The 26232-nt window shown below is 44.2% G+C and overlaps 1 protein-coding gene across 1 annotated transcript in view; it reads right to left on the reverse strand.

Moving 5' to 3' along the window:
* The window catches only part of SLC15A1 (solute carrier family 15 member 1), a 35634-nt gene extending 15028 nt beyond the window's left edge, over positions 1–20606 (reverse strand). The window contains exons 1-18 of the mRNA XM_065895940.1: positions 20542–20606; positions 19995–20227; positions 19138–19154; positions 18338–18419; positions 18091–18232; positions 17021–17140; positions 14218–14317; positions 13909–13999; positions 11943–12026; positions 9365–9447; positions 7005–7091; positions 6374–6463; positions 4597–4641; positions 4410–4442; positions 4240–4328; positions 3636–3717; positions 1750–1869; positions 552–695 (exon numbers count right to left, since the gene is read on the reverse strand). Of these exons, the coding sequence (XP_065752012.1) occupies positions 552–695; positions 1750–1869; positions 3636–3717; positions 4240–4328; positions 4410–4442; positions 4597–4641; positions 6374–6463; positions 7005–7091; positions 9365–9447; positions 11943–12026; positions 13909–13999; positions 14218–14317; positions 17021–17140; positions 18091–18232; positions 18338–18419; positions 19138–19154; positions 19995–20227; positions 20542–20606 (1707 nt within the window). The remainder of the gene's footprint in view (positions 1–551; positions 696–1749; positions 1870–3635; positions 3718–4239; positions 4329–4409; positions 4443–4596; positions 4642–6373; positions 6464–7004; positions 7092–9364; positions 9448–11942; positions 12027–13908; positions 14000–14217; positions 14318–17020; positions 17141–18090; positions 18233–18337; positions 18420–19137; positions 19155–19994; positions 20228–20541) is intronic.
* Positions 20607–26232: the final 5626 nt, after the last annotated feature.

Below are 26232 nucleotides of genomic sequence, written 5' to 3' on the forward strand. Positions count from 1 at the left end.
CGTATCGCAGTTCTGTACGAGCTCACTTAAATTCACCTTACAGAATACGCACAACTCCTTCATTAGGTCAACTACACCTTCATAGCTTCTTTATATGCTGAATGGAATATCCAGATGCCTATATTTTGTTATGAGATCATTTTTATGCATTTCTATTGCTTTTACCTGATGTATTCACTCTATTTTTTTAGAGACGGCTCTAATTTCCCAATTACTCAGTGCAAATTTTTTAAATGAATGCCATTAAAGATATATTTGAAACTTTATCTCAAAAAGTCTCTGAGAATCCACAGAGGTGCTCTGTGTGACCTGTGTGCACATACACAATACCGTGCCCAGAAGGTCTTTTTAAAATTTGTAAAATTACTATTAACCCTTCCCATCCACCAGTCAAACCTTTCCTGGAAGTCAAATGACTGTGTCCTTGAAAAAGGAAGAATTGAGGATTATCTAATATAATACTACATGGGGAGGAAAAAAAGTCACACCACTAAAAGGCCGTGTCTCCAATAGCACAGTCAAGAGTCAGCTGCAGGTGTCCAGCTACTTACCACTTGGTAATTGTTTGGGGCCCACACTAGAAGGGTATGGCGATGGCCCTGCTCAAAGTCTGTTACTGGAGTGAGTGGTGATCCAGTAGAAGAAATGTTTATACTTGTCAGTTTGTCTGCACTGAAAGTCATAAATTCACTTGTCTATAATGGGGGGAAAGGAATCGCAGTTAACACCAGAGCCTTATTCTGCACTCACACCGTCATGCACGTTATTGGCATTCCCAGGTCATGTTCGTGCACATCCAAAAATGCCTTGATGGGGGCTGGCATTGGTTTGTCTCAGCCCCCGCCCTAGCCCACCCCTGTGGACTCTATCCTGAAGTTGTTTAGCATTACCACAAGCATTATGATTTTCATCCAGCATTTTACTTTCATTTTAGGAAGATAAATGCTATGGAAATGATTTCTACCCTTGGGCAAAGAACAGCATTGAGGAAAAGCAACAACCTGGGTGAAAATCAATACTGGGCTTTCCCAAGCATCGGGAGTCAAACATTCTTTCCTCCTTCATGATTATTAGTTCGGCAAGATCTAAGGGAGTGGTTCTCAATGGTGGCTGACCAGGAATGTGACCAGTTAAATCAAAATTTCTGGAGTTGGGCTGCAGGCGTCAGAATTGTCAAAGCTCTCCAGACTTAAGGTTGAGATGCTCTCATCGAGACCCATGACCAGCCATCCACAGTAGGGTTTTCCAGTCTCAGCGCTGTTGGCATTTGGGGCAGATAATTCTTTGTTGAGGGGGCTGCACGTCAGCATCTCTGGCTTCTACATAGGAGACGCCAAAAGCACACTCCCAGTTGTGACCATTAGAAATGTCTCCAGAGATTTCCAAGTGTTCCCCGTGGGGGCCATTTTGATAGCTCCGGTGGAGAACCGCTGACCCAGAACCTTGCTATTTAAAGTGTGGTTCCACGTACCGGCAGCATCAGTGTCACCCGACAGCTTGTAAAAATGCAGCATTTCAGACCCACTGGTCACAAATCTGCATTTTAACAAGCTCCCCAGGTGATTCACAGACACATGAAAGAGCACGCTGGTCCAGAGTGAAGCCAAAATGAGATCAGAGATGAAGACATTTCACTTCTGGGCTCATCTTTGGATTTACACAGGAACCAAGAAGATCGGCTTCTCCAAATCCTATTGTGATAACTCAGGTCAGAAGAGGAAAAAGAAAGTTGCATTTCCTTCTACTTACTTGAGACATCTGGTCAAGTGTCACTGTCGTTCCAGGAAAAGATATATTCATGCTATCATTTCCTATATTCAATACTTTAATTTGGACTTCATTTCCTTTGGGGAAGACGGGAAGAGTTTTCTGAGCAAAATAAAAGAGAATTGGCAGTGAGGTCTTCAGTGCATACCGAAGATGACCTTAACCGTGGCACTGGAGTCACTTTCCCCCTGGCCGAGGAAGGTGGACTGGCTGAGGCACACAACGTACCCACCACGAAGCCCAGGAGGCCTCCAATCCTGCACTTCATGGCGCCCGTAGAAAGTGATGCTCAGACAGAACATGGAAGCAGCCAGCAAGAGGCTGCTCGCGGTCCTACCTAGCTACCTCCGGGTCAGACCTGGTCCAAGGACGCCAGGGTACGAAGCCTGATACCTGAGGGGTCAGAGCAACCGTCGCCTAAATGAAGGTTGACCTTGCTGTAGCACCTGAGGTCTGCTCTCCCTCGTAACTGTAGAAGCTCAGACCTCAGCCCTGGACACAGTGCTCTGAACATCCCCTCACAATGCTTGGGAGCCCCCTGCCTCTCACCCTGCTCAGGGTTTCTGCCTTTTCTCTCAAATCCCAGTGTCACTGAAGTAATCCACGTCTATTTTAGCCCCACAGTTCATTTCCCACTAGCATAAAGCTAGTGATGTCCCAGAGAAAGTGAGCACACCCAAGCTCAAGGCAGCATTACTGACCACAGCCAACAGGTGGAATGACCCAAATGTCCATCCACAGATAAATGGATCAACAAAATGTGCTATATCCGTATGAAAGACTATTATTCTGCCTGAAAAAGGAAGGAAATTCTGACATGCGCTACAACATGGATGAAACTTGATGACACCGTGCTCAGTGAAATAAGTCAGACACAAAAGGACAAATACTGTATGGCTCCCCTTATAAGAGGTACAGAGAACAGTCAAATTCAACGAGACGAAAGAGAATGGTCATGGCTGGGGGACTGGGGGGACGTAGAATGAGGAGTTGTTGTTTAATGGGTACAAGGTTTCAGTTTTGCAAGATGAGAAGTGTTCTAGAGATTGAGGTCACAACAATACGGATGTACCTAGTGCTACCAAGCTGTACACGTAGAAATGGTTAAGACGGCAAATTTTATATTATACATATGTTACCACGCTTAAAAATTTAAAGAGAGAGAAGGGAGGGAGGGAGGGAGAGGGACAGAGACAGAGAAAAAGAGAGACATGGGGGTGCAGGGGTGGGAAAAGGAGGGGAGGGGAGGGGGGAGAGAGAGAGACAGAGAGAATGAGAGAGAGAGAGAGATTTTACCTCTCATCTTACATACTACCTAACACCCTGTTTCTGAGAGCTGCTCTCAGACGAACAGCATTAGGAATCTAGTTCAGTCCCATTTTGAGTGCAACAGACGTGTGGATTAGCTTGGGAACTAACCATCATCAGGAATGTTAGGATACAAAAGGCATCTTCCCATGAACAATTTCCCACTACAATTTACACATTTTGGAAGGACTTTGTGAGTGACGAACCTCTTTTAGCCAGATCTCCTAGGAGTTTAAATAGCAAAAGAACAAGTTCCACAAACTTCCCTCCCCTTATAAAAACTGTATTATAAACGGAAGCCCCTGTGTAACTGCCATCTAAGTTTTCTCCTAATTGAGCGCACCCTTTTGGCCCTATCCCTGGCTGCGTCCTTTGCAATGACAAGAACCCACAGGGCACGCTGACTGAAAGGGACTGTTTTGCCCTGCAGCGCATCGTCCACAGCCCCAGGACTTAGTTTATCAGCAAATCCCTGGCCTCCCTCATCCTCCCAGTCCTGGAGAAGGACGCTCCACCAGACCCACCAAGAAAGGCCACTGGAGAATCAGAAAGAAGCTCACCTCGATTTCCACCTGCACAATTGCAGCTGCCACAAAAGCCATGGAAGCCAGGAACATCCCAACCGTCATCTTCTTCAAGGAGCTGGCGGGACAAGCAGAAGGGTGGCTCTCAGCCAGCCGCAGGCGAGCAAGCTGACGGTAAACCCACAAGGGAAGCGCTCCTCTCCCGCCCGCCTCCCCCAGACAAAACCAACTCCCCTCCAAAACACGTGGATTCCAAGCGTCTCTCTGTCTCTTATTCATGACCAGGACTAAGGAGGATAAATGTTACAGCTTCTCATCTGCATCTGGACATTTAAATTCTAGAAACTACTTTGGACCACAGTTACTATTTCTATCATCTACACATACAAGGGAGCCTTAATGAGAGGCTCTTTCAGGGTGCCATTAATAGCACTTTTATTTTAAGGGCAAATTTTCAGAAACGTCAGCACATAGACATCTGATTCGAAAATATTTCTTTGAAAACTCCCTCACGTAGGTGGCGTCATGGGAGAGGAACCAGACATTCTTTCTGCTGAGGCTCTGGGAGCTGAGGGAGCGCAGCCCATTTGCAAAGCCCTGGGACACATGGGGTCCGAACCCCGACCCGAGGGTCACCTACGTGAAATTGAAGCCACATTTTGCGATCAGAGGATACACCACAGCATCCATGATGGGAACCAGGATAACGATCAGGATGGCGTTCACGGTCTGCAGAGGAAGTGGAGAGGAGCTGTTACTGCCTCAGCGGTGGCTCTGAGCTCTGGAAGCGACTTAAATATTTTCTCTCACCTGCATCTGATCTGGCTGAATTTCAATAATTCCCTAAAAAGAGGGGGAAAATCTCATTGATAAGTTCGCACAGAGGATCAGTTGGGGGGTTGGAATGTTATGAGAGAGAAGCAAAAAGGGGGCAAAGGGGCTAAAGCAAAGGAATAGGGATCAGGGGCCGTAAAATAGCTCCAGGTCCCAGACTTACAATTTTCCCATTCATAGTTGTTGCCTGCAGCGTCCACCTGGAGCCCTTAAAAACAAGTTAAGTTTACTGCGTCATCTGGGAATGCGGGTTTTAAGCATTTTATAAGTCAGTGTGGAGTCTTTTCCAAATCAGGAATGAGGTCTGAATTGCTATGGGGTTTAAAGATGTTTTTCAGTATCAGGCTCCTCTCCCAGTTCCACTGTGATTGTAGGTAGGAAGAAACAACTTGCATTTCTGCTGTTCAGTTAACAACAAATAGTACTCCAACCACTCACGGAGAGCCTACAAAGTACCACTTTGAGATAAGCCCTCCTTCATAGAGACAGAAATGCATTTCTGAGGTTTGCTGCGAAGCTGACATCACCTGCATGGTGAAAGCAACTTCACACCCTGAGGCTAGTTTATGTTCGCTGGGATCACAGTTTCAGGAACATTATTACTGTTAAGAGCCTACTGTTACGTTAAAACACAAAAACAAACAAAAAACAAGAAGTGAGTATCATTGTCATTAAAGTAAATTTTAAGAAGTAAAATGGTGATACAACGCAAATGTGAAAAAAAAAAAAAGCCTATCGTTGACAGCCTAGGTTGTCCTAAAATGTAATTCCATCAAGAGAGTGATGGATTTAAACCTGGGCAGCCTACTTATATTCAACCTATTTTGTAGTAAAAGATGATGCAGGACTGGACAAGTATATGTTATATATTCCATGGAGAACTGGATATGTGAATTTTTCAACATAATCTATCATCTCTACTAGGAGAACATCATCGAAAGTCAGGAAATATTCCACCGGCTGAGTTTTTAATACAAGCCAGTCACTGATTACTTACTATACATTCTCTCTCTTGATCCTCACAGTCTTGGCCTGGGTTATTACCCTTTCAGAAGGGTTAAGGGATTACGCCAAGTCACACAGATAAAAGGTGTTCAGTGCATTTCTAGCGCAAGCCTGATTCTAATAACCAGTTCCCGCCCAACATGCAAAACTTGTTCTTAAGATGTTGGTCTAAATTTCATACTTACAAATAAGGAGATTAATGCCTATTCTCAGTTTTTTCCAAGAGATGGTTTACCCTTTTAATAATCCCTCCTGTACAATAAAACCATACACGTGTGTAAAGTTCTTCTTAAACCCCGGTTTCTAAAGGAAAGGATAGCTTATCACTTTGGCTACCGAGCATCATGCATTGGGTTTTCTAACCCTATTGAGAAAAATTCCTAGGCACGCATCTTCCAGCTGTGGGAGAAAGAGCAGGCTGACAAGTCAATGATGTGTTCTAGCTCCTGCTCTGATTAGAATGACTTTGGCAGGCATTTCACATTTCTGGATGGTGCTTCTAGCCCAAGAATCCCATTTCAGCGTGGAAGATATCAAGTCCCTCTCAGTCTAAATATTCTGTGTATCCCGTAAAAGACAGTACAGCTTTTACATGCTGTATCAGGAGAAAAGCTCTGAATTCTCAATTTGGCTGGCAGGAGTCCTGGATACTTGTCTTTCCCAAGGCTCCTCTACTCGACCCCGCCTAATTTTCTTCATTGTTTTGTCACAGAAATGTGGATAGAACCCTCTAGATAATTAAAAAAAAAAAAAAAAGGGAAAGAAAGAAAGAAACCCTAGGTGATCGAACAGTTACCAAATAAATGAAATGTAAAAAAGGAACTGGAAGAGAACATTTTCAGGAGCTAAATACTAAGTAGGTACAGCTTGCCATGCGGTAATGCCCAAAGAATGTTTTGTTAATGAAGATGTACAGAAACACAGTTTCATATTACCTGCTGATCAAACAAGGCCCAGAACATGGGGAGAGGAATATACAGGAACATCACTCTTGTAACCATCTTAATTTGAGAGATGAGCTGCTCCTGCAGTTGGAGTGAGTGCGGGGACAAATCAGACATGACCTGTGCCAGAGCTCTCAGCCAGTGCTATTTTCAGCGTAGACATATTTGCATCTAGAGACAAGCTGGGAGATGAGTAATTGTTCTAAGAACCCTATCACAGGTTTCTTTAGAAAACCCCAAATTCCTAAGGTGTTGAAAACAAGAGTGAAAACATCTTTAGGAGGTAAATTATTCAAATTTAAGTGTAAATTCACTAAATGTAAATCCCACCACCATCACTTAACCCTTCGATATTCAAACTAAAGTTATGTGGTCATAATGATATATAACTAATGGTGGATTATTCCACATGAATAACTATGAAGAGGTAATATTGTTTCCAGATAAATGATATCCATTGTTTCTCAAGGTCTTTTCAATATAAATAAGCACTCTCACACAGAGTCTTATTTAAAATGCTAATAAAGTTTATGAAGATACGACTGATAATTCTGTCCATGTAGCCTATTTAATAATACGCATTACGATCACTGGGGCCGTTGAGGCAGTAATCATCACTTACGTCGTATTTCTCGTTAGCCCAGTCCAGCCAGTGCTCCCTCTTGGGAAATTTCTTACTCCGATGCCTAATCCTATTTTTGATGGCAAACTGAAGAAAGGAAGAACAATCAAGTTTCCTTCAGCAGTGCAACACATTTCAATGAAACTCCCTTTAACGGAAGACTTACAAGAGAAGCAAAGTATGAAATTGTAGATGTTAGTATAATGATGACGCTAAAGGCACAACATGCATTTATTTCAAACCTCTCACTAACTGAGAGCGTTTGAGCCGGGGTAAACGACATCACGCTGTTACTTACTACTTTACTCTCTGGATTCTCTAGAGAGGAGCGTTCAGTAGAAATACAACACATGGCACATTTGCCATTTGAGTTTTCTGGTAGCCATGTTAACAAGTAAAAGGGAAACAGGTGAAATTCATTTTAAATATATTTTATTTAACCCAACAAACCCCAAATATGGTCTTAACATGTACTCTATGTTAAAAAATTAATGAAAAAATTTACATTCTCTTTTCATACCAAGTCTTCAAAATCTAGGGTATACTTCACGCTTATGCCACATTTCAAGTTGGATGCTAAATTTTTACCAGAAATGTTTGATCTGTATTTACACTGTCTAAAATTTATGCTTGGAAAACCAGACTTACACACCTAAGTTGTTTCAAACATATTTAAAAGCTGTCCAATAACTGAATTGAGTACTGGTTTTGAAATTTAAGAGAACCCACTACATAGAAATACGTGTATAAGAAATTACATAATTTAAATTAATTTAAGTGAAATCCAATTTCAAATTCTGTTCCCCAGTTGCACTTGCCACATTTCAAGTGTTCGATAGCCACAAGTGGCTAGTGGCTACCATACTGGATGGTGAAGGCCTATTATAATGTATTACAGTCACACAAAGGAGAGGGAGAACTCACTACATAGAAACAGAAGTAGAAGAAAATAAAGATTATAGTTGAACATACTTTAAAACATGGTAACACTGATCCAAAAAACATACCTACCTACCGCCACCCATTACAAAATTAGAGGCTTCCAAGATTCCTTGTTTGTAAGATGCCCTTAGGAAAGCAAAGTGCATTCACAGTGATGTAACAGCAGGAGAAGGTGATGGTGATGCCAGCTGGGGACATGCATGTGACTTTGTGACTTAAAAGCAATAACTCAAAGCTACGAGGTGACTTAGGATGCTGGGAAATAACAATATCATTTTCATGACTAAATAGCTTGAAATTGTTCTTTTGGCTTTGGGGCTAAGTCATCAGTTACTTGGGAAGAAAGAACTTAGAGATCACTGGAATTGGATCATTCCTATTAGACTGGAAAAAGCTTTGTGGTGGGAATAGTTCCAATGTTAGAGGAAAGTGTAGGAGGAAAAGGGAATAGCAGCGAGGCGGGAGAATTTTTGACTTTGATAAAGTATACACGTATAGTTTAACACAATAACACCAGGAAAAGGGGAAAGTAAGTGACTAAAATTATCTTAAGGCTGCCTTTACATCCAAAAGATTACCCACACTTAAAAAAAATGAGTGACACATTACTCCCTGATTATACAATGTAGATATTCCTTAAAAAAAAAAAATGGGTAGCACATTTGAGAATAAAGTTATTTGACTCCATTATTTAAAAATTCCCACACTCAATATTAATTTCCTGCCTTAAAATGTGCCTGTGTGGACACATACCGTGTAGATGCACGTGGAAGAAACCATATTCCGCATGTTCCTATTTGGTGAAATAGTCTTGGAAACAAGACTTCTGATGTCTGCATAGTATGACATAGATGCACTATAAGTTAAACACTGTTCTATTTTCAGCAACTTGCTGGACTTCAATTTTTGTCATAAATTGTTTTCTAAGTATTACATACATTGATGATCTTTTCATGTGAAGCTGTGTTCATTTTTTTTTTTTTTTTTTGTGTTCATTTTTAAAAGTTATTTTCTTGGCCTTAGTTCCTGCACGTAGGATTACTGACACTTTCCACACTTCAGACTCTGGATATACACTATGAAACCAGACCTCTCCATTTTTGTCTCACTGCTCCCTGACAAACATCAGATGTTGTCTATCATTTTAAGAGGTCGAGTCCCTTTGATTTGCTTTTCTATCACCACTGATCTTATTTTATAAGTTCAATAGCCATTTCCATCCCTCCCTTTTTGAGTTCTGTCTGTGTCCTTTTCCATTTGGTGAGTTTTATAAGAAACTTCAATTTATCAAAAAAGGAAAGAACAAGAATAAAATGTCTAAAGGAAAGTCAAAGATTCATTGAATTTTAATTTAAAGGAGGTAGAAGGATCTGGGGTGACTAAATGTGATTGAGAGAGAAGACTACTGAAATACTTACCCCAACACACCTGGCGACTTTAGCCATGACATTACCCTGGGGCTGGACCTTCTTGTACATTCCACTGCCAATGACAAATACAACTGGGGAGGGCAAAAGAAGATAAGTCAACAGGGAGTTTGACAGAACTATCTGTGAACTAGAATATGTGTTTTTATTTGAGTTACAACCTTGTTTTGGAGATACCGGGATTACTCATTAGTGTTGGTTTACCTCCCTCTCTCCTGGTTTCCAGAGTGCTTTTGATTCTAACGATCACAGCAGCTTCTGAGTAATATTATACTGTGTTCTCATATACGAACATTGAAGCCTAATACTATCTCCTTCCCAGAGCTTGGGGCAGCTTGTAGAGCTATTTGAGCACAAGTTCTATCCCTCTTTACAGGGATAAGTGCTTTCACAAAGCAGATTAATGCATTATTCTACAAATACATAGGACACAGCTTGAATTTTCTGGCTGCAATAGCAAGAGAAAGTTTCTTCTTTTTTTTTAAATCTTCAGACAAAAATAGGAACTAATCTGTTGAAACTTCTACTTAATCACATATGGCAGAATTTATTCTGTGGTCATGGTACAGAAACAGTTACCAGTAACTGCATGTGCAGTTACAGTTTTACGAAAAGTTAAAAAGTCCTCTTTCAATGAGGCCATTCTTCCATGGACCTTCTTAGAAAATGCCTAATACTGTGAAAATAATTTAGGGGGAAAAAAAAAGCCTTTCTGCAAGAGACTCTGAAAACCACAATCTCTATGCTGGGATTTCTGATTATCCAATATCACAATTCAATAATTTTAAAACATCGACGAATTGCTTGACTTCTACTTGTTTTCCTCAATTTAAGAAGACATGAAGTTTTGACAGGTGCCAACTCTCAAGCATATCTCCAAGTGTGTGCCCGGATTGTAGATGTTCTTTACAGTTAAAGGAAGAGGAGTCTACTTGTATCCTCACCCAATGCTAATTTCCCTCAATCCAGACATGGAATACCCAGTTGAGTATTCCATTTGAGTTTACCTCTTTTTGTCAACCAATATTTTAATCTTTAAGCTTCTGATTAACTAATGAACTTGTTCACGCAGAGGATTGTTGCCGATAGGAACTTCTAGAGAGGATGGTAAGGCATAGGATTTGGCCTCTTCTCAAATCCATTATAAGAAAAAGCATAATCTTTGATGTAAGGATGACTCATAGGGACGAAAAGAGAATTTACCTGATGCCAATTTAACACAGCATCTGGCATAAAACAATAGTTTTTGAAAACCTATCTCTTTACCCAGAATTGAAGGAGAGAAGGCATATATAAGCCTTCTAGGGGAGAGTGGCAATATTTAAACAATTACAGAAGAAAATGGATGTTAAAAAGGGGGCGAATCCTGAGCTTTCGCCTAAGTGTAAGGATAAAGCTAAATTACTACAACATAAGCAAAAGAGATGAAAAAGGGCATACTCAACACTATTAAAAACTGGTAAAAAAAAATCAGAGAACGTGATCGTGCTGACTGCTACCTCATCTGAGAGGGAAGAGATGCTATGAAGGCTTGAGATGGTTATTGGGTTCTGTTTCCTTCTTTTGCTTCTGTTGTAGATTGAACTGTGTTCCCCCCAAAAGATGTTGAAGTCCCTGTCCCCAGGACCTCAGAATGTTACCTCATTTGGAAATCCAATCTTTGCAGATGAGGAAGTTAAGGAGAAGTCATTAGGGTGGGTCCTACTCCAAAATGACTGGTGTCCTTATCAAAAGGGGACATTTGGACACAGATGCACACACAGGGGGAAGGCTGTGGACCGACTGAAGTTATACTGCCCCAAGCCAGGGAACTATTAGAGGTAGCAGGGAAGCCTGGAAGAGATTCTTCCCTAGGGCCTTCAGAGGGAGCATGGCCCTGCTGACATATTGATCTTGGACTTCCAGCCTCCAGAACTGTAAGACAATTAATACATTTCTGTTGTTTAAGCTACTCAGTCTGTGACATTTTGTCATGGCAGCCCAAGGAAATGAAGACACCTACCATCTTTTAAACTGGACTATCCCTTGTAGAAAACTCTTCAGACCTCCTAAAAAGCCAATGCCAAGAACTTATGTGCAAATGACTATACACATATATTCCTCCCAGAGGGAAGACAGTCTTGTAGAAACATTTAGAGATGATACATTATGGAAAACTAGATGTTCACTGGAAATATTTAAGTGACAATTGGACCAGGTCGCCATGTCTTCAGGCAAGTTGTAGATGCGCACAAGTTGATAAGAACAAAAGCTTTCAGCCATGGTTTCACCTAGTCTAGCAGATTCTATCACCTTCTTCTTAATCTGCCTAAATAGTTTCAAACCTTTAAATGTCCAACTCAGTTGATCCCCTTTCCTCTGGACTCTTTTTTGATCCTACTTTCTCTGAAACAATATGCCAACTCTACTTTCTTTGAATTCTCAGAGTATGTTTAACATGGGATGGCAATTCTTTGTATTACTTACTATTACAATTTGTTACGTGAACTTTTAAAAACTGGTCACAACAATTAATATAAAGGCCTGACCTGATCACAGGACTGTATTAATTCAACTGACTTCTACTTACTCAGAGATACAGCCATAAGGGCAGCAGGAACCCCAAACGCCAATGGGTAACAAGCTTTTTTACTGTGAATTCCACATTCTTGAACTGGGGAGAAATGACAAGATTAAAATTCATTATGGCAATGGTAATACTCATCTATTTCCCGGTTTTGTAAATCCCTAACTGGTTCTTACATATTGTTTTCACTTAATGTTCTAGACTTATCCATTTGCCTTACTGATGTCATTGCAAGTAGACGGTCATTGCAGTAGACCGATGTCTACTACAAGGCTGAGCAAACGGCTTTGCAGTAGAAAGAGCAGGAGATGGAGGCGGGTTCTAACCTTAGCCACTAAATAGATGTCTGATACCAGCTAAGCCAAAATCAGTGGGAATCCTTATGTTCTGTGGACTTACTTACTGGGAGAGACGAAAATGACCTAGACACAATAATATGAAGAAAGTGGGACTCAGAAAGTAAAATCAAAGGGCCCTGGAAAATCAGGATTATATGTCTCTGAATTCATGCCAATTATAAAACAATTAGATGACCCAGGGTAGGGGTCAATAAACTTTTTTGTGAACAGCCAGATAATAAATCTTTTAGGCTGTGGACCTGTCCTAACTACTCAGCCCTGCCTTTGTAGGTGAAAGCAGCCATAGACAATACACACATGGATGGTCTTGTCCAGATCTCTGGATTTGGCCTGTGGGCCATAGTTTCCTAACTCCTGTCTGAAGATCTACTTTAGCTCTGAAATCCTAGGGTTGGTAGGGAAAAAATTAAGACTCTGGAAGGGGCAACAGAAACTACTGGAAATCCTTTCAATGGAGTTCTGGAGCCTCCAGGAATCATCTGATCCTAAAGGGGTTTGTCTTTGTTTTTGACCAACTGTTTCACAGTTCTGCAGAGAAAGAAGTTAACTAGGCAGAAAACTATAGTCATACAAATGTTTCCTGTTCGTTACTGTACAAATGATTCCTATTCACAGCAATGCAAAATAATCCCCCTATCCAGTAAAGAACATAAATCTCTGTTAGTCAAATCCTTATTTGAACTGATTGTAGCAGCTTTCCAGTTCCCTCATTAACTAATAAGTTACATAAAATCTCTGTCATGCTGACGTTATATCTGTATGAGAGCCATGATTTTCCCTTAAAAATTATCCTATTACACGTTTTCTAATTCAAACATGCACAGCACATATTCTAGTAGAACCTGGAGGCGGGGGAGGTTAGGGGGTGATAAAACATAATGTAAGAATAAAAGCTAGTAAATTTTCATACAAAGCAAGTTGGAATGGGGTTTAAGTGTCATCTTCAAAGTGCTACTACAGGCAGAAATACATAAACTCCATAAATTATCTTCTTTCATAGTTTATTCTGACTCGAGGTGTGGACACCATTGTCCCCAAATATTCCCTTCCATATGGGAAATTCATAAACCCTCAATGAAGTGCTGACAATCACAAAACTGTGAGCTGATGACAGATGCGGCCCCATTCTCTTCCTTGGGGGCAGTTCTTTTAGAAATATCTGAGATGATGGGAAAGCAAAGAATAAAACCTTGCCTGCTAAATTCTTCCTGGCTCGCTGAACGTCATTGGGGAGCAAAGCTTGAAGGCAAAAATGTCAACTATGGCCCACCCACTGTGGTTTCCAAACAGCCTCTCTTGTCTTATCTGTTACCATGAGTAAGGACTTTGCATTAATAATAAGTTAGAAAAATCGATTGCTATGCTAAGGACGGTTTAACTTCTTCAGGGGTCACTGGGCTAAGGGATTCAAATAAGATTAGCAGTTAAATCTTGAAAGAAAAGTAGTTGGCATTCCAGATTTCACTGTATCCTCTAGGATGTATGTGACAGCTGAGGCATCATGGGAGAATTGCGGGACAGGACAAACCAACAAGGACTCAACCTTTTCACCTGACTTCTCTTCACAATTAAAAAAAGAAAAACCAAGGTCCACTTCAGATATTTTTTACCTCTGAGCATGGGAGTGATGATAGTAGACAGCAAACTTCCAGCATTAATGGCCAAATAAAAGATGGAAAAAAATCTGTTTCTTTGTTTTTCCTGTAATAAAAAAGGATAAGGTAGGGTGATTTTGGCTATACAGTAACGGATCAACTGTAGCCGATGATCTGACTTGACTTTGAACTTAGCTTTGGTCAGTGTCTTACTTTCATGTGTACTTGAACAGCCTCCAATGGAGAATACACTTTGACCATGGAATTTGACTCCTCGGTGTTTATAATCACTTACATGGTTTCTGTGGAGACGCATGCTCTCACCTGGCCCTTTTCAAACTGATCTCCACCAAATGCAGACACACAAGGCTTTATCCCTCCGGTACCCAGAGCTATCAGGGCCAGGCCAACCATGGACAGTGCCCTAGGGAAAGAGATGGGTATTGCTGAAATGTGAGATCCTTAAAATCATCGGTCTCTCTTTCCCCTAATTTCCCTAAGAGGACCAGGCACACAGAGAAGGGATTCAACCTGTATTAGAAGATAATTCAAGAAATGCAGTCTTGACAGTTGAATGAAACTTGAACTCAAGGGTCTTCAAATTCATACTTTTATCTAATAATTTACCATCTAGAAAATTTAAAGAAATGGCTTGAATTCGGAACAAAGATTTAGGTATGGAGTTCTTTTGTAGCCTTATGATTTTTAGCAAAAGAATGGGTAGTGAAATTTTAAGCATTGCCTCTGGTACAGTCATAACAGACTAATAATAGTCATTAAAAGACATTAGAAAACGTGATTTAATTGCAAAGCAGAATAGCAGGTTATGTAGTAGGATCTTAACTTGTTCACAAAGTACAGAAGACTGAAAAAAGCAGAGCAAAATGTTTATTACTATAACTTTTTATAATAAAAAAGAGATTATTTATAATAATAAAAGGGATTAAAGAGTTGGTTTTTTGTTTGTTTTTTTGCAGTACACGGGCCTCTCACTGTTGTGGCCTCTCCTGTGTGGAGCACAGGCTCTGGACACACAGGCTCAGCGGCCATGGCTCACGTACCCAGCCGCTCCGCGGCATGTGGGATCTTCCCGGACCGGGGCACGAACCCTGTCCCCTGCATCGGCAGGCAGACTCAACCGCTGTGCCACCAGCGAAGCCCTAAACTTAAATTTTTAAAATTTACTTTTGTGTTTTCCAAGTTATCTGTGTTTTATCTCCTGAATTGAAGAAAAGCACTCACAGAATTCACCAACCCTCATTTTGTTAGATTTACAATAGGTTACTACAAATTTCAGGTTTTCTAAGTGTTTATTCCATATCTTCTTGATTGCTAATATTGTTTTAAAATGCTAAAAAAATATTTTATGAAACAGATAAAGTCAAGGAAGATACTGCACATAGAAAGAATTCTTTAAAAAAGCATGCCCATCTTCCTAGACTAACTGGCAGAAGCACCTCTTTCATCTTGCTTGCCTCTTAAAACAACTTGTGTTTGGCGGTGTCACTCTGAGCGCTTTAAAGGACGACAAAAACATGGCTGGTTGAATATTATATACCGTGCACTCTCGTGAGGACTGTAGGCAGGTTTCAATACTAACCCCGTGAAATAAAATAAGTCACTAAGCTTTCTTGAGTACCTACTGCTTGCCAGGCACTGCTCTAGCTGTTCTACCTGGATTAACGCACAGGCAGGTACTATTACAAATAAGGACAACTGGGCACAGAGGTTAAGAATCTTGCTGAAGATCAATACTAGTCAGAGGCACAGGCAGAGCTTGAACCCATACGGCCTGCCTCCGAACTCCATGTTCTTAACTGATATTGTTGATTAGAAAACAGAGGTGTGGAGGATATAAGTTGGCCTGGGTCCTACAGGTCCTCTGTGGGACTCAGATCCTGGTAATCTGAGCTGTGAATTATACCCTGCTTATACCCACTCCCCTCCACCTACACAGCTCCCTGGGGGCACCACGGGTTCACATCCAGGGACCTAGCCTGGGTGGCAATCTGACTGACTAACAAACCAGGAACACAGATACTGCAGATTTGAATTTCAATAATACTTTCCCAACCCATTAGATGGTTTACTCATAGATCGAGGAATCGAAACAAAAGAACAGAAAACGAAATAAATCTTTACAACTTGTCTGCTTGGCCAGACTGCCATGAAGGGAAATTCATCTCACAGAGGAGCAGTTGTCAATAGCACTGTTCATCAAGAAAGCAGAACATAGGGCTAGAAAAAATATTTATGAAACTGAATTACCGAAAAATGAGCAGAAATGTGGTACAAGACAGAAAATCAAAGGTACAGAGTCTTGAGGAAACCTGGGGCAATTGAGGATCAAGGTCTGTGGGAGTTCGTGTCGCTCTAGGGAAGAGGGAGATTAATACAAACATCCCGTGCACTGACCACGCCTCATGGGAGATGCACCCAAGACACCAAGCCTTCAAGTGAGCAATGACTCCAGACAACTGTTAGGATGGTGACGTACTGAGGACCCAACTCTGAGTCAATTCAACACCTTTCTCTACACTGATGAGGGAGGAAAGCTTTCCTTACACTTATGGTGAAGTTTCAAGGAAAAAGATTAAAAATTAGAGCACCAAAGTGGGGAGGGATAAATTAGGAGTTTGGGATCAGCAGATACCAACTACTATACATAAAATAGATAAACAGGGCTTCCCTGGTGGCGCAGTGGTTGAGGGTCTGCCTGCCGATGCAGGGGACGCGGGTTTGTGCCCCGGTCCGGGAAGACCCCATATGCCGCGGAGCGGCTGGGCCCGTGAGCCATGGCCGTTGGGGCTGCGTGTCCAGAGCCTGTGCTCCGCAACCGGAGAGGCCACAGCAGTGAGAGGCCCACGTACCGCAAAAAAAGAAAAAAAAAGATAAACAACAAGGTCCTACTGTACAGCACAGAGAACTATATTCAATATCTTGCAATAAAGCATAATGGAAAGAATATGAAAACGAATAAATGTATAACTGAGTCACTTCGTTGCACATCAGAAACTAACACATTGTAAATCAACTACGCTTCAATAAAAAAATTTTTTTTAAATTACAGCACCAAACAAGCAACTAGTGAGATGATGGGGTAGGGCCGCAGTTAAAATCAACTCACACGTGCACAGAAATATTGTCAGGGTCTCCATCGTGGTTGAAGTCCATGAGGTCATTAATTGAGCTCACTGCAATGACTGCTTGTCCAATGGTGTAGACAATGGACAGCGACACAATTGTCCTGTGTTAAAAGAGGTCAAGAGAATCCAAGTTAATTGTACAAGAGCCATACACTTCCTACGCCAGTGCGAAAAGGCCTCTGCTTCCAACTTTCAAAAGCCCAGTCACGATTCTCCTTGTTTCTCAAACTGGGACAATTACCTGATAAACCTTTGCAAGGCAGAGCTTGCTGAAGAATTTGTTCCTCAGCATGTAAGCACTGAGCGAAGTTTTGGCTGCAGGAACCTGGGGAGGCAGAAGATCTGTTCTTTCTTTCAACTATTTGAAAGACTCAGTGTCTATTGTTACCTAGCTACTGAAATGATGACCTGTATCTTTAAATAGTCAGAGATATTTATCTTGCACCTGGTAACAATATTCGGGCAGGAGTGGTCCATTGGTTATTTTTGAATTATATTGAGTAATTTTGAGATAGTGAATATTCCTGCCTCTGCCCGTGTCATGCATTTGACCTGGAAGAGCCTTTACTTCCTTCTGTGTTAAGTCCAAGGAAATGTCCCAATGACCCGCCCCCTGCCCCCGCATCGAGCGCACTCTTGGAGCTCTTCCTGCAGGACTGGTTGAGCACCCCGTGCTTGTGGACCAGCAGTTTGAGCCTTTCAGCAGCTGGGTTGTTTTGAGGGAGCTTTTTTGTTCTCCCAGCCCTTAATTTCTCACGCGTCATTAACAACAGACGCTATCCCTCCTACTATTTCAAGATGCGACAAAGATGTTATAAGTGTTTAGAGGAGGAAAAAAAATCCTACCGATGCTACTTGCATTCACCCTGCCGAATGCCAGGCACTGTGCTGAATTCTGACAATATGAGGATGAGTAGAAACAGGGCCTGGGACTCTCTCCTAAGAGTTTTACGTTCCCTGATTCTTCGTTCCCCTAGCCCACCCTCCGAAACCCCAAACCTTATCATTACTTGTTGGCTTGCTCGTTAACAAGAAACCTGCCACGACTCACTTGAACTTCCCCAGCCAGGAGTCGGCAATGAGAGCTCCGAGAATGGGCGTCAGGTAGCACAGAGCCACAAACGTGTGATAGATGGCGGTGCTCAGATTGTCGTTCCAGCGGAGGAAACTTTGAAAGTACAGAATCAGGATCGCTTTTTGCCGAGGGTGGTGGAGGACGAGAGGGCAACAAAGTTAGCAGTGGCTACAGTAACTCAAGCTCTTCACTGACGGGGGTGGGGAGAGTGTTGAAGAGTTACCTCTCATTCCATAGTAGGAAAATCTTTCACAGAACTCATTGATCACGATGAAGAAGATGCTCACGGGATAACCAAAGCAGCTCTGACAAAGAGAAACAGTCTGCGTTTGAAACAAGCTCCTCACTGGTCCATATGCGCCAGTGAGGGCTAACGGCATGGAAAGTAGCGGATGCGTGTTTAGTAACTTATCAGAGGCACTCCAGAGGTGGAATCAAGAATTAAAAAGTTTCATTCCCTTACACTCTACATAGAGACAACAATGAAATGAAGATTTTCTTGTTTTATAGTTTTACTGTTAGTCTGAGAAAAGCTAGACAGGCAGACCTCAGAGATATTGTGGGTTTGGTTCCAGACCATCGCAATAAAGCAATAATGGCAATAAAACAAGTCATACAAAGTTTTGGGTTTCCCAGTGCATATGAAAGTTACGCTTACACTATACTGTGGTCTGGTAAGTGTGCAACAGCCTTATGCCTAAAAAAATAAGGTACATACCTTAAGTTACGAATGCTTTGCTGCTGAAAAATGCTAACCATCATCTGACAACACAGGGTTGCCACAAACCTTCAATCTGTACAGAAACACAGTCTCTGGGAAGCACAATAAAACGAGGTGTGCCTGTACAGAGCATTTCCTAAAGAGAAGAAACGCCACACAGGAACTCAGGAGGGTCCCCTCATTGGTGTGAGATGCATGAGGTGCATTTGTTAAGCGAATGAAGCACAGCTGTGAACATTTACGGGCAAAACAGGTTGTAAAGTTTACATCATGAAGCTACGTGGAGAAGTAGAAATACTCACCTGCCGTAAGAACATTCCTGAAAGAAAACAAAATGCCACCGTTAAAGTCAAGTACTTAAAATGCTTTCGGCTGAGTTAAGCTCAGACCCTCCGTGTTGGTCAGGCCGTCGGGTGTGTTGTCCAGACCCTCCGGCCCTGTCCACCATCCCAGTCCCAGGCCTGGGCCGCTTCTCCGAGTCGGGCTGGGCTGGTGGCTGCATTTTCTTTCAATCACCTGCTCGGGCAACTCTCGTGTGTGGTCAGGATGGAGAGCCAGAGGCTCCGAAAATCTGCCGAAACCACTTCCTCCTTAAAAGACTTAAAAAGGCTGCCCAGTGCCCACGGGATAGAATCCAAACTTCACCATCTCACAAGGTCAGAGGGTTTGGATGGGGGTTAAACAGAAAACGCTTAAATGTGCCTGCTACACAGTGAAGTCCCACGCCCGTCCTGTTCCCCGGGCCGCCCTTCCTCCCGCCCGGCCCCGGCACACAAGGCTCCCGGGACACGCCACGCGCACCCACCTAAAGTCCTCAACGAGATACCGACCTCTTTGCCGGGAAGCCTCCTTTTAATGTGCCCCTTCCCTTCGCGAAGCCTCCTCTGACCTCCCCACGTCCCCGGTGTCTTTGCGTCAGAAAAGTGAATTAGAACAGGAAGAAAATGGGTGAGAATCCAAGTGAGTTGGTAAAAACTGGGTGTCGCTGACTGCCTTCGAAGTCCTAGCTGTCCCCTTGATCCCCTCTGTTCCAGCCCCTGCTTTTCTGTCTCCGCTGAGTTCCAGCCGGAGCGGCCTGTAGTCTCACCTGCGCCACTGCCGATACCGACAGCCTGGCCCGCGCCAATCAGGGTCTGTCACAGGCTGTCCCAGCGCCCACCGCTCCCCGCGGCCCCTCCTCCGGCCGCACTGACGACCTTCGAGTCCCCCGCGGGGCTCTGGATCCGTGACACCACAGCAATGGTTCTCAGACCGGAGGCTGCCTCAGAGGCACTCCCAGGGCTGGGGGGGAGCAGGCTTCTGGCCCCCACGCCCAGAGCTGCTGTCCCTGTAGGCCTGGCGTGGTCCCTCGAGCTTGCATTTCTAACAAGTTCCAAGGGGATGTCGGTGCTGCTGGCCCAGGAACCACACTCGGAGAATCACACGCAGACTGTGAGGTCGAGTTGCCTGACCGATCTACGTAAGTAAGTTTTATCCCTGCCCTGTCCCCGAGCACCAGAGAGACCCGCCTGTGCCCTGTGTCCCAGGGGCGGGGGCGGGGCGGGGGAGGGAACCAGACACAGAAGCAGGACGGCACGCTGGCGTCTCCACCACGGCCCTCAGCGCCAGCTCTTGCACCTTCCCCGTTCTGGGCCTTTCCTCTCGGACCCGCCACCTTGTGTTTTCATCATGTGCAAGTCCAGGGCCCCATCCCACAAGAAACAAACTGCAGCTCTGCCTGAGGAACTCCCTTCTGGGCCTGGACCGCGTGGTCCTCCAGGGCCCCCTTCATCTCGTGGGCCAGGGTCTTCCTTCCTGAAGCCACTCATGCTGGGCTGTGGGTATCCACACTTCCCCAGCTCAGCATGGCCTCACACCCCACACCAGACAGTCTCCAATTCTTGCCTCATCATTTAAGAGCAGTGATGCTATTTTAGTCCTTGTCCTAAGGGGGGAAATATTAAAACTCTGGAAGGAGATTCTTCATCACTAACAGACTGGTTTTCTCCCCAGTTAGACTTCCTTGTGGGAAGGGTCTGCTCTCAGGGGCAACATGTGAAGAATGCGGGCTTGGGGTCAGATGGGTAATGGGATCTCAGTCCTGACCCCCCGTGACCCTGGGCAAGCCCACCTCACCTGTGGACAACCTGCCTATCAGATGAAGATAACACCACCCACCTTCTAGGATGACTGTAAGAGTTCCACATGGGAAGCCCCAGACCAGGGCTCAATGGGTCCTTCAGTGGGAGATGCTACCACATCAGAATCCTCAGCCCCTCACACGGTGCTTTGCAGAGTGGAAATTAAATGTTTGTTGAATGAATACATATTCCAAAGAACCAGCCACATCGGTCATCAAGTACCGTGTTCAGGTCTTGGCTCTGCCACTTAGCAGTTCCATCTGCCCCTCTAGCCTCCTTCTGTTGGTGAGGCTGACCTGGTGGGCTTCATCGGTGTCCCCATGTCTTCCCAATCCCCATAGAGTTTGGCCAATGGGGAGCCGTGGCAGGTGGTCAGAGGGTCAGGGTGTTCCTCTCCCTGAAGCTTTGCCCAGGCCACCTCAGATGGCTGAACCCTCAAGTGTCAGCCACTGTGCCTCCAAGGTCAGCCCTCTCTCTCTCCACACGACTCTCCTTCCAGGTTTCCATCCCGGTTTTGTACCACTTCCTACAGGTGGTAACAGTAAGGCCGATACTCCGGGTACCTGCACCATCACTTATGGTGCCCTGCCCCCCACCCGTCTAAATGTCTTTCTGTGAATAAACACCCCTATTTTGAGAATGCCATCAGTTTCCTGCTGGGACCATCATGGACAAACAAGCCACGTTTCATCACCAGACTCTACATGTTGCCGTGTTTCATCACCAGAGTGGGGAGACGGCCACTCTGCTGTGAAATAAAAGGACCTGCCAGGAAGGCGCTTTTGCAAAGTTCTACAGGACCAGCCTGTTGGCAGTATTCGAAGCCTGTTTCTTTGCTCTGTCTTCTTGAGGATCTAGCAGGACCATACGACGCTCCACCTACTTCAACTTCAGATAATATAGCCTTACCACTGTCTCCCAAAGACCAGACAAAGTAATGAGTATCGTCCACACAACAGCTCAGGTTGGTTCTTGCAATGGGCCTTCTAGAGAAAAGCAGGAGGAGGGTATGAAAATCCAGACTCAACAGAGACAGCCTGGAGCTTTGCTGCAATCATGTCTTTCACATGTTTCTCAGAATTTTGGTTTGCAGGGAAAGACTTCACCTGGCCAGGGTAGCACCTGTAATTTTTTGGCTAAATATTACTTAGCACCAATTATTTGCTAAATAATAATGGCAAAGGTTTTGTTTAGTTCAGACATGAATAGGGTTACAGCAAAGAGATCTTAAACCTTATTACAGCAACCGTTGCACCCAGAACTACATGATGGAAAATGAAATTCCTGAACTCCAAGTGAAAATCTGAGATTTAGTACCCACTCATCACTCGGGAAGTTTTTTCTTTTCTGAAAGCTGTGTGTTCCAAAGAACCACTTTTATTGCCGTGGGGCAGAGGTTGCTAAGCTCTTCTTTTATAGAATTCAGAGCTACTTACTGGATGTAATACTGCAGTCAGCATTTCTTAATACACCCGTGTCCTCTCAGGATTGCTGTCTGAGGAAGCTAAGTGTGGAAGGGGGGTTACGTCGAGCCTTAAGTCTGAACTCAAATTTCAACTGTCACAAGATTCTGTTTACTTTGGTAGAGTTGGGTCTATTGTTGATATCCTGATAGTAAATCTGATCGGCATATTTGAGTGGTCCGATGTTTCTAGCATCTTTCATGGGTCACTTGGTTTTAACTACTGGGTCAGAGTAAAACAGCTTAGCCAGTCCCGGCATATAGTAACCATGGAATCAATGCTGGCTCTTACTGTTATTCTAAGCCTAGCAGTGCTTTTGTCTCTCTTTTGGCTAAAGAATTTAGTAAAATAAGTGTACATTATAAACCTCTATGATTACTGACTTCTGAGGACAGCAGGAAAAACCAAGAAAGACACACTTTTGCTTTCCACTAGTTGATGGAATCTCTCCATTAAGGTGACTATTTCCTACTACTTAACGAAGCACATTCCATATTTTGAACCATTTAGGGATAGAAACCCTAACTTTAATGTTTTATTACCTAGAAACTGATAACTCCCTCAGCAACATGATGGGCATAAAGAGTGCTTTTCTAGGATTTAGACCTGGGAAGGGAAGGAAGAGGCATCTTTGCTGGATCTAACAGAGAAGCTCGTACCTGCATGCGGAGAGAAAAGTATTCCCTATCATCGCCGAGAGGGAAATTGAGGGAAAGATTTAAGTACTGCATCGTGTGTTGGGGATGACATTTCTTCAGTCGCATGGTGTGGGTGGCAGAACAGTGGTCCCCCGAAGATGTCCATGTCCCAATCCCCAGGGCTTGTGGATATGTTACCCTCCACGGCAAAAGGACTTTGTAGGTGTGATTCATTCAAAGACCCTGAGATGGGGCATTTATCCTGGATTATCTGGGTGGCCTCAGCACAATCAAAAGTGTCTTTGAAAGAGTCAAAGGAGGAGATATGAAGACAGAAGCAGAAGTTGGGGTGACAGCAATTGCTAGAAGGCCACCACGATCCAAGGTATGTGGTGACCTCTAGAAGCGGAAAGGACAAGGAAATGGATTCTGTCCCTTGAGCCTCCAGAAGGAACCAGCCCTGCCAACACCTTGATTTTGCCCCAGTGAAACCCATGTCAGATTTCTGACCTCCAGAGCTTTAAGACAATAATTTTGTGTTGTTTTAAGCCACTATGTTTGTGGTGACTTGTTACAGCAGCCATAGGAGACTAATTCACACGGGTTTGCCTCAAGCTCTGTAGATGTAGGTTTCATCTCTATGTACACAGATCATAAGACTCAAATCTCCTAGCAAGTTTTATTTGTCAGCAACATGTCCTTTTATCACTTGTTTTCCTGAGCTACATTTTCTATCTGAGGGCTTACGAGTCCATACTCGGCACCTGCCTTTTTGATGGGATTTGGCAGGATCTGTACTTGCTCAGCTGCCTTCTGCAGGTTTCTGACTCTTCATAACCCATCTCTAAAGTGGGGATGCTGCCTTACAGGGTGGCAACCCCAGGACGAAGGGGGTCTGAAAATGGTTTCATAAACCAGGAGTAAAACGAGTTTCCTTGATTATGGCTCTTTTAGGCTGTGTATACGCCTCACAAAGTCGGTCACATGAGACCCCAGGCCTCATTCTCAGCAGAAGTAGCTTCTGAGTTAAGGTGAGAACTCCTCTCACAATATTACCCCTGCAGTTAGTAGATGGAAGGACATGGGACTTTGGAATCAGCTTGGAGACAATCTTCCCAGTCATGAGGCTCTGGTCAAAACACTCAACCACTGGCCTTCCATCTCTTCATCTAGAAATGCTAACACCTTCTTTGCAGGTTGGTTAGTAAGATCGAAGCTACATTAATAAGATGAAGTTTGTTATTTACTGCATCCCATGAAGACATCTGGGTAGTGTGGATGGATGTTTGGAATAGACTGACTTTAAAATAGGGACAAGAATTTGCCATGGGGAGCCCTGGCAGGGGTGAGAGGTGGTCCTTGAAGAAAGAGGCCGTCCCCTCCAGGGTTGCTCTCATTGACCAAAATCAGAAGGTCCTTATGATGTCACCTGGGGAAATTAGGTCAAGGGATGAGGAAGTTGTGGACAGAGAAAAGTCAGACTTCTCAAATACAAGCCACAGTGGCAAGCACTGACTTTCAGTCAAGCTGTTTTCAATTGGCAGCAGTATAGTGCGTGACTGTGTGAGTGGCTGCAGGGGTGAAAGGAACGTTCAAAAATTCTCCAGCGCAGCGGTTCTCCACGTGTGGTCCCTGCACCAGCAGAAGCAGCTCCTGGGAACTCCATGGAAATGCAAACTCTCAGGTCCAGCCCAGACCCACGGAATCAAAACCTCAGAGGGTGGGGCCAGCTGTCTGTGCCGGGGATACAGTTTGGGAGCCACTCGCTGCCCCGGAGCAGAGCTAGGGAGCCAACGGGAGGGGATGGGGTGCAGGCAGGCGCTGAGCATCACTCACGTCTGGGTGATCAGCTCCTATGATGTGGTCCTGGCCTCGGCTCTTCATTCCCTCTTTCTGAGCTCTGTCCTCCGTCCACCAGGACGACGGTGACAAACAAGACGCTTTGCCTCACCTTCCCGCCCCCTGCCCACCCCACTGACCTGAGCATCCCGGGTGAAGGCTCTCAGGACTGCCCTCAAACCTCACTGGCTCTGCTACCTGCAAGGCCAGGCCTCCCCTGGGGACCTGACTTCCGTCATCCTCCACCGCAGCAGTCCAGCCAGGCCTCCTACTTCTCCCTCCCTCCAGGCTCCTTCATGGCTCCCGGCAGCATTAGGGCAGTTAGCGCCTCCCCCCACCACGCACCCATCAGTCTCCCCATCCTCTCTCCCCGCTTAGATCCCATTAGCCTCTTTACAATCACCCCAGACACAGCGAGCTGTTCTGACTTCTGAAAAGTGTTTCAGAGCCTCACATATCATATGATCCCCCCCACCTTTTTTTCTTTTTTGAGAAAATAAAGCATGTGCCATTTCAAAAAGAGCCCAGCAGGACATGCACCAGGCATAACTGCAGCTGAGCTGAGACTTGGTGGTGGGAGAGGCAGGGGGGCCTGGTGTTGCACCCCTGCTTTGATTTTTTTTCCAAAATTGATCAGCTTTGATCAAGAAATGAAAGGGCTTTTCTTTCCTTCAATGGGTTTTTCCCACAGGAGTCAGGCTAGTTACAGAACAGGCTCTGCACCTGTCACCCAAGGCCCTAGTTTCCAGAGTGGCTCTTCCTGAGGCTGTTTCTTGCCTGATAGATGATTTTTTTCCTTCCTGGAATGTCTGGCCACATGTCCCACCTCAGGGTCCCTGCTCCTCCGCATGGCAGTTTTGTGTGCTTTAGAAAATTGTGATCTTTCCAGCCGGATCCTGCCTGGAAGGCAAGGCTTGCAAGTGGAGAGCGGCTTGGCGGTGCCTTCCAGCCCGGGCCCTCCTTCTAGGGCCCCCAGGATGGGCGCAGCCTGCACACCGATGGGCACAGGCCCTGCCCACCCTTCACTTGTTTTTATAGAAATAGCCTCTTTTCCACAACTACCTCCTTCCCCACTAAGAGAGAACCTATTTTTCCTTTGATACATTGACAGATAGCTACATAAACACAGAACATACTGATGTATGGTTTTCCTAAAGCCATTTAATCAAGCTCCTGGCTGTCCTGCCGGCACTGCTGCTAAAAGCAAATGAGTTATCAGGCCTTTGAGAACGAAGAATTTCAACTAAACCCAAAGAACATGGAGCTGCTTTAGAAATATGGGGAAGCCAGTGCTAATGGGACAGTGTAGGTTTTATGACGTGACCCTGGCACAATGC

This window comes from Phocoena phocoena, chromosome 18, assembly GCF_963924675.1.
Source record: "Phocoena phocoena chromosome 18, mPhoPho1.1, whole genome shotgun sequence".
NCBI classification, from domain to species: domain Eukaryota; kingdom Metazoa; phylum Chordata; class Mammalia; order Artiodactyla; family Phocoenidae; genus Phocoena; species Phocoena phocoena.